The sequence below is a fragment of the Macaca mulatta genome, chromosome 2 (genome assembly GCF_049350105.2).
Source record: "Macaca mulatta isolate MMU2019108-1 chromosome 2, T2T-MMU8v2.0, whole genome shotgun sequence".
In the NCBI taxonomy this organism is placed as follows: domain Eukaryota; kingdom Metazoa; phylum Chordata; class Mammalia; order Primates; family Cercopithecidae; genus Macaca; species Macaca mulatta.
The window spans coordinates 160,558,847-160,567,362 of record NC_133407.1 but is presented as its reverse complement, the minus strand read 5'-3'; the positions used below and the strand labels follow the sequence as shown (position 1 = coordinate 160,567,362).

At 41.7% G+C, this 8,516-nt stretch overlaps 1 protein-coding gene across 3 annotated transcripts in view; it reads left to right on the top strand.

The window, feature by feature from the left end:
• The first annotated feature begins 529 nt into the window (after positions 1-529).
• The window catches only part of SEC22A (SEC22 homolog A, vesicle trafficking protein), a 70,480-nt gene continuing 62,493 nt past the window's right edge, over positions 530-8,516 (top strand). Inside the window, exons 1-3 of one of the 3 annotated variants that reach the window (XM_028843388.2) lie at positions 530-558; positions 3,303-3,371; positions 7,741-7,941. In XM_028843388.2, coding sequence (XP_028699221.1) covers positions 7,760-7,941 — 182 coding nt within the window. In that variant the 5' untranslated portion in view covers positions 530-558; positions 3,303-3,371; positions 7,741-7,759. 3 annotated transcript variants of the gene reach the window in all.

Below are 8,516 nucleotides of genomic sequence, written 5' to 3'. Positions count from 1 at the left end.
AAACAGCCAGTAAATGCCTGTTTAATAACGCATGACCGATGCGAAAGCTGGAAGGGGTCAAGGGGTCGGCATCTGGCACTTCTCTGCCATAGTTTGTTTCCTTCTTGTGTGTGGGTATAGACGGGGCCAGGTCCTCTCCTTGCTCACCCACAGGGGGCTTTTCTCCCTGTCCCCTTTATAAGTGTCTGCTGTAGGGGCCGCGTGTGAAAGACAAAATGCCTGCAGATACAGGGCGGCGAGCGGAGGGGATTGGCCCTATTTCTAAAGTCAACGTAGTTCTGTCATCAGAGGACTGTACTTTTCTGGCGCAGGTGCGAGAGACGCTGCCAATCTCTCCTGGAGCGGGTGGGACTAAGGCGGGTCCTGGGATCGGGCGGGTTGTTGTGTCCTTCCTGCAGAATCCGATTGGCCTGGGCGAGCCGAGGGAACGGGGGCGTGGTTTGATTCCGCGGGCGCGAGCCACGTTGGACGCGGCGCAGCCCCGCCGAAAGGCCCCTCCCAGGCCCCACAATGCACTGCGGGGTGCGTCACTCGGAGCGGCGGGTCCCGTCTCGACAGGTACTACCCGGCCCCTCCCAGTCCTCTTCTTCCCTTCTTAGGGGTCGTTCGAACCCCTGCCGGCCTCTCCCCTCCCTCTCCCTGCCTCCCGCGACAGCCTCGGTCTTCGCCCTCGGGACTGAAGACCTACCCGACGGGCAGGAGCCAAGTCCGTGCCTTTGGGGTGGGAGCCGGGGCCGCGGAGCTCTGGAGGGACGGGCAAGCAGGGACCCCGTCCACTTCGACTTGAGGTTTCTCTGGGGCCACGCGGGCGGCCGTTGCGCCTCGTCTGAGCCGCCTGGGGTATTGGGCAGCCAGGGAAGGAGTGTCTAAAGGGGAGGGACAGTCGCACTTGGCTGTCAGTAGGTTGGTAGGGATTCCCTGGCGCCCAGTTGTCAGAAACACGGTGATCTACCTGTGTAGGTGGCCCGCGGGAGCTTGAGGTGGTATTTCCTATTTCTGTTAGGCAGAATGGGACTTGAACCAGTGTCTTACTTTACGTCTTGCGGGGATGGAGTGAGCACTGAACCCAGATATTTGCCCGTGTTGGCTCACGGAAACCTCTTGAGACCCTGCCTCAAGAGTCACTTTGGGAACGATGTGGCAGAAGGGAGACCTGAGCAATTGGCTCAACAAGTGGAGGAGGCTTCCGAAAGAAAAGGACAAGCCCCAGCTGTCCTGAATCTCTCTGCCAGTGAAGACAGCTTAAGATAATTTTTCTCCTGCTGCTTAGTTTCCTGGGTCATCCACCTGGGGCAGGGGGCTAGCTTGAGAACCAGTCCCTCCTGGGCCTATTCAGCCAAGGCAAAGCCTAGCCCAGAGCAAAAATGTCAGCCACCAGACTGGAGATGTTGGGAACTTCAGTCAGGGGAACAGCCACTTTTCAAACTCTGAATCACTTTTCATGTTATTGATATTTGCTTACATGCTAAGATCGGAAGGAATCAGGCGGTGCCTTAAACGGTACCTACAATTTCTGGCATATTAAGGTTCCTTCAGTATTTGATTCTGACACCTGTGACCGTATCCTAAAGTAATGGGACATTCGGGTATTTCCTATGTTGAAAACCATCACATCTGTTTAGTGCCTTTTTGTGTGTGTGTGCGTGCAACTGGTTAAAATCGAAGTATATCTTATGTTGGTCTATGAAAGAGGCCCAGGTATCACAGGGGTGCCTGTGACCTTCCTTGAGTGTCTCACAGAGTTGTTAGAGTTGGGTCTGAGTTTAAATCCCTACTTTGTCACGTACTAGTTTAGGGATTAAAAAAATTCCTTAAGCTTTCTGGGCTTGAATTTCCTCAAAGGTAAAATGGAACTAATAATACCTACTTCACAGGTTTTTGGAAGGCTTAAATGAGGTAATGTGTATAAAGTGCGTGGTCCATGGAGAGTAATCAATAAATAATATAGCAAATATTTAATATAGTGCTTTTAGTATGTTACAAGGCAGTGTTTCAGGCGCTTTACATGATCCTATGAGATAGATACTATTGGCATCTTTAAAATAAGCCTATGAGATAGATACTGTTAGTAGCCATAATGTATAGATGTAGAAAGGCAAAGCTTGCCCAAATTTACATGTCTGCTACATGGTGGAGCCAGGATTAGAACCCAGGCAGCAAGTGAATAGGAGTTTCTATATCCCTGGTTTCTTATCTCTTGTTGGTTTTGGTAGACTGATGAAGCATAGTAGTGTGTAGATACTAGAAACTTAGACTGAAGTACCAGTTCTGCTATATACTAGCAGTGTGACGTTGAGAAAGTAAGCCTCAGTTTCCTCATCTGTAAATTGGCAGTTCTACCTACCCAACTGTGAACTATGTGGCACTATACAAGTGTTGGAATTGACACATTTGAGCATGTATTGGGGGCCCTGTCCTAGATGTGGGTAAAATCTGTTGTGAAGTCTGAGGTCTTATACATACTGTGCAGTGTAAGCACCCATAATAGGAATGTCACACACTGCTAGTGAGGTAGAGGGCATAGGCAAAATGACAGAAATTCCATCCTCTTTATCACCCAATCTATCCCCCACCCTCCCTGTGTATCACAAGTAGTATAGCTTTCTGTCCAAATTAACTACCACCCTTTCCCATTCCCACAGATCTCAGCTAGCACTTGTAATAAAATAATATGTACCATATTGGTACTGTCACATATGCAAGATAATTTGATAAGCAAATGAATATTAAAGTTCTCCCAAAATTTTCACACACATACATATTTGAATGAAACAAGTTCTTTTAATTTAAATTAGGAGAAAAACTTAATATCTCAAAACTGATTTCACAGATATTATTACTAAAAAATAAAGGACAAGAAAAGTAAGTCAATTCAAAGACCAATATTAGGTAAATAGTACAGATGGATGAAGATAATTCTGAAAGTGGTACTTGGATGACTGAAGACTGGGAAATTACGAACTAAAACAAATATGAGTGCTTTTGCCCCCAGTATAAAATGTTTTTATCTTAAAAGTGGCATTTGTGAAAGCATTTGGTTAGAACGTATATACAAAATCCACTTATATGTTGGGCTTTATTTATTACCTTTTGAGAGATACCTTCCTGAGACATTGAGCCCATAGTCATTACCCACACAAGGTTCTGAAGAAGAGGGGTGTCTTGTTATCTTGGGTCTGAGAACTTGCTAACCATTCATTACCATAGTAGTTTGGCATTGTGGGAATTTATTTTCCTCAGACTTTACGTAAAAGTTTACCCAGATTTACCTAGATTCTAACTTGTGCTTTTTCCTCCAACAGTTGCTGATGGGGAGAGGAAAAAATAGCCACTGTTCCGGTTCCCTATGAGTTAACTGCTGCTGTCCAAAGGCAGGTGTAATATTTTCTGTGTATTAAAGGTGAGGAGAAATGGCCCAGTGCCCTAAACATTTATCTATGACCCTGATAAGCTAAAAACTCCTAAATCTTCCCATGCAATTGTTGTAACCTCTTGCTTTCCACAGTTCCACTGATTCTTCCTTGGGATTTTCCCAACCACAACCCTCCTTAGACCTTAAAGATACTTTAACCTAGTTTAGGCCTGACATGGACAGATTTCCTTTTCTGCTAGTGCAGTCTAGATAAGATTAGTTTAAAAAACAACAAACTATATTATGAATCCAGGGTAAAAAGAAAAAAAGTAGGGGTATGTTTATTGAATTGATGGAGCGACAGCTTAGCCTAAGGTGATTGGAGTCTGTCTACAAATTAGTTAAGCCTGACGTTGATCATTGGACATTCATCCCAGTTTGTCAGGCTTAAATTCAAGTGGTTTGGATGCTGAATCAAATTACTCTGGTAGGAAGAGGTTTAATTTTTTCCCTAAGAAAAATCTTATCTATAGATATGTAGAAACAATTCTCTGACAACCTTGTAATAATTTTGACAGGGAATGTCACTGCTGTGTTCTGCTTTTGGTTAAAGGCTAAAGTATGTATTAGGAAAATTTGAGGCTGGGTGCAGTGGCTGACACCTGTAATCCCAGCACTTTGGGAGGCCGAGGCGGGCAGATCACTTGAGGTCAGAAGTTTGAGACCAGCCTGGCCAACACAGTTAAATCCCATCTCTACTAAAAATACAAAAATTAGCCAGGCTTGGTGGGGGGCACCTGTAGTCCCAGCTACTTGGGAGGATGAGGCAGGGGAATTGCTTGAACCCAGGAGGCAGAGGTTGCAGTGAGCCATTGTACTCCAGCCTGGGTGACAGAGTGAGACTCTGTCTCAAAAAAAAAAAAAAAAATTGAAATTTAAGTTTGTCCAACTTTAGTTTTACAGTTAGTGAAGTGGTGGGCAACACACCTATGTTGTTTGCTCTTTTCATCTGAATTTCTCTAATTTGGGGGTGTTTCTTGATGGTAGCACTCTTCGTTCCTACTATCTGGCAAAATTCATGGCACACAGTAGATACTCAGTGAATGTTTGTTAAACGAATGGAACTCAAAAATTGTATTCTTTTTACAGTACGTGTTTTAGAAAGTATGGATCATATATTTATTGATCTGTCCTCCAAGTCATTAAAGAATAACTTTGAAGACTACATGAAATTTGGCAACCTATTAATAAAGACTATTCCTAATATTTCTATTAGGATCCTAGAGAGGCCAGACATAAAGTAATGCAGTCTACTTTTATTTTACTTTTTGAGACAGGATCTCGCTCATCACCCAGGTTGGAGTGCAGTGGCACAATCATAGCTCACTGTTGCCTCGAACTCCTGGTCTCAGGCGACCCACCTGCTTCAGCCTCCCCAAAGCAAGGACTGTAGGCGTGTGCCACTGTGCCCAGCTGATTTTTAAAATTTTTTTGTAGAGACAGAGTCTCACCATGTTGTCTAGGTTGGTCTTGAACTCCTGGCCTCAAGCAGTGTTGGGATTGTAGGTATAAGCCATGGCACCCAAACCAATCTACTTTTAAATACTAAAATATGGGTATTTAGAACTGTAAGTTACAACTTGCCCTCAAATTAATTCCCAGAATGGTTATTGTGTTGCAGTGTACTTCTGGAAAGACAACAGTTTTATAGTTAAATAATAAATGCTTAAGGGTATAAAGTAAGACATTTTCTTACTTTCTTACACTTAGGCTAAATGTTACAGTTTTGATTTAATAATTAAATAAAACATGGTAAAAAAAATTTAAAGAGGAGTTTATAGTATAGGTATCTTTTCAGGGATCCCAGCTTTTTCATGCTACTGCTTTTAGAAGAGAAAAAAACTGGATGAATGGAAAAAAACACCGATTGGGATATGTCACACTGGGACTTTAGTTTGGAGATTCCACTGTAATAAAAAGACTAATTTGCTTCTGGATATTTTTCTCTTTAAATGAATGGAGGGGCTGGGTGTGGTGGCTCACGCCTGTAATCCCAGTACTGTGGGAGACTGAGGTGGACAGATCACTTCAGGCCAAGAGTTTGAGACCAGCCTGACCAACGTGGCAAAACTCTGTCTCTACTAAAAATACAAAAATTAGCTGGGCATTGTGGCGTGTGCCTGTAATCCTAGCTACTCGGGAGGCTGAGGCATGAGAATTGCTCAAATCTGGGAGGTGGAGGTTGCAGTGAGCTGAGATCGCACCACTGTACCCGCCTGGGTGACATAGAGAGACCCTGTCTCTAAATAAAGGAGAAAAATATTAAAGGGTAATGACACAGTAACACCTAGAGATTTCTCCTTCTTCCTCATGAAAAGAGGAAAAAGGGATAGTGAACTTAATGCATTAGCTTTATTAGTTGGGTTAATTTTTATTGTCAGATCAGTGATCACCATGAATGGGAAGTCGGATTTTGACTTCACACAGCAGTGAAAATTATCAACTCCTGATTTACAAGCTTTGTAACAGTTGGTTTTCTATGGGTTTTTTTTTTTTAAATATGTATTACTAACTCATTTTTTCCTTTTTGGAATGAGATAATATTGACCTAGATGAAGTGGTCAGGTAAGGATTAATTTAGTCTCTAAGATACAATATTTTTAGAAAAATGCCTATGAGATTTTAATCAAATTTTTGAATTTTCACCGGTTGCCTCACCACTAGTGAGGAAGCCCTTAGTGACATTGTGCCTGACAGAAGAGTTATCACTTAATCTTAGATAGTGAACGTGTTTTAATTTAATGTTTTAAAAAGTATGAGCCTTAGACAATGAGCAGATTGTCAAGCCCTATCTCACAGTCAGTGGTTCAGAATTTTGAGGGCAGAGCCCAGAAATCTGCATTTTTAACTATCAACTTCTTATGCAAGCTGAAGTTTGAGAGCCACTGTATATTTTATGAAAGGTTGAGTGACTGTTGACCTGAGCTCCTTCAGACTCAGGCCTGTGAAGTCCTTTCATCTGTTTTTGTAAAGCAAGAAGAGAATCCAATAAAATAGGCCATTAAGATTTACTTCCTGGTAAAACAATTGAGAACAACATTAAAACCAATATCCTTTAGCTTTAGGATTTACTTTAAATAATTTTTTTTCGATTATAAAAGTAGTATATGTCTACTGTGAATATTGAGAACATTTAGGAAATTACAAAATAATAATTACCCATAATACCATTTCGTAGAGGTGGGCATATTCTTAATTTGGCATCTTTTTCTGCATCCATTTTTCAATCCCTTTTTCCTTCTCTTTATCTTTGCCTCTTTATCCTTATGTTTGTGTAAAACAACATTTGCAATTGTTATCCTGCTTTTTTCTCTTTAACATATAAGCATTTTACCACATTATTAAACTTTTTCCACAAACATAACTTTTAGTTGCTGCGTTATATTCTGTTATATGAATATACTATAATTTACTTAACCATCACCATGTTATAGGATATTTAGATTGCTTTCAGTTATTTGAGTGGAAGAATGTCTGTTTAAAATTTTGTCTGGATTTCTGATTATTTTTCTCAAGACAGGTATATATTTAAATTTACTGAGGTCAAAAGATATGCCTTTAAACTCCTGTTGAAATTGCCAAATCATTTTGAGAACTGTTTGTACCAGTTTTTACTTCCATCTGTACTTATGAGAATGCCAGACAGAAGTATTATTTTTTAAAAAGCTAATGTGACTGGGTGCGGTGTCTCACGCCTGTAATCCCAGCACTGTGGTGGGCGCTGGTGGTCCCAGACACATCCTATCCTGTGGCATGGGATCCCAGGCTGAGGCAGGAGAATTGCTTGAACCCTGGATGGGAGATGTTGTAGTCAGCCAAGATGGCGCCATTGCACTCCAGCCTGGGTGACAGAGCAAGATGCTGTCTCAAAACAAAAAAAGCTAATATGTTAAGTGAAGCATAATATGTTATTTTAATTTGTTTTGTTTTGTTTTTTTCCTGAGACAAAGTCTCACTCTGTTGCCCAGGCTGAAGCTCAGTGACACGACCTCAGCTCACTGCAGCTTCTGCCTCCAAGGTTCAAGCAATTCTCCTGCCTCAGCCTCCTGAGTAGCTGGGATTACAGGTGTGCACCACCATGCCCGGCTAATTTTTGTAGTTTTAGTAGAGAAGGAGTTTCATCTTGTTGGCCAGGTTGGTCTCAAAACTCCTGATCTTGTGCTCTGCCCGCCTTAGCCACCCAAAGTGCTGGGATTACAGGTGTGAGCCACTGTGCCTGGCCATTTTAATTAGTATTCTTATATTACTTGTAAGTTGAACAGTTTTACATATGCTAATCAAGTTTGGCTTTAATTTTTATCTAACCCAAATTGTTCATTTTGTTTTAGGTCTTCTCTGTTGGTTGAAATGTCTATGATTTTATCTGCCTCAGTCATTCGTGTCAGAGATGGACTGCCACTTTCTGCTTCTACTGATTATGAACAAAGCACAGGAATGCAGGAGTGCAGAAAGTATTTTAAAATGCTCTCGAGGAAACTTGCTCAACTTCCTGATAGATGTACACTGAAAACTGGACATTATAACATTAAGTAAGACTTCAGTTTGCTTCATTTGACTCGCTTGCCCAGTAGTTGTCATTTGAATGAAGTTTAAGTGGTTGCAATAGAAAGGAGTGATTAGGAAAGCCTGTTCAAGTCAAGAATCATATTCTGAGCTTATACTAAATAGTCATCATGTCAGCCGCAGCCTTTTTGTAGTTTCTTTGTGTTTATATCTGGCTCTAGGAAATTTTATAGTTGCACAGATCATAGGTATTCCTCTTATAAGTTCATCACTAAGTATTTATTTGCATTCTTACTTACCCAGGGGTGTAGTAGGCAAACTATAATTGGAAATAAAATTTTTTACCTAATATCTGCCCTCAAAGAACTGAAGCAGCTTACATCTAGTGGGAGGGGGTAGCACTTATCACTGTATCATATATAAATCAAGTAAAACTGGGCAAATGGGTTAGAGAGTGACTATTTATGGTGGTCAAGGGACTCTCTGAGAGGGTGACATTTGAGCAGAGACCTAAAAGATGAGAGAGGAGGTAGTTACATGAAGGATGCTGTGTATGAAGAGCAAGGCAAAGGTAGCAGCCAGTGGAGAAGCCCGTTTTTAC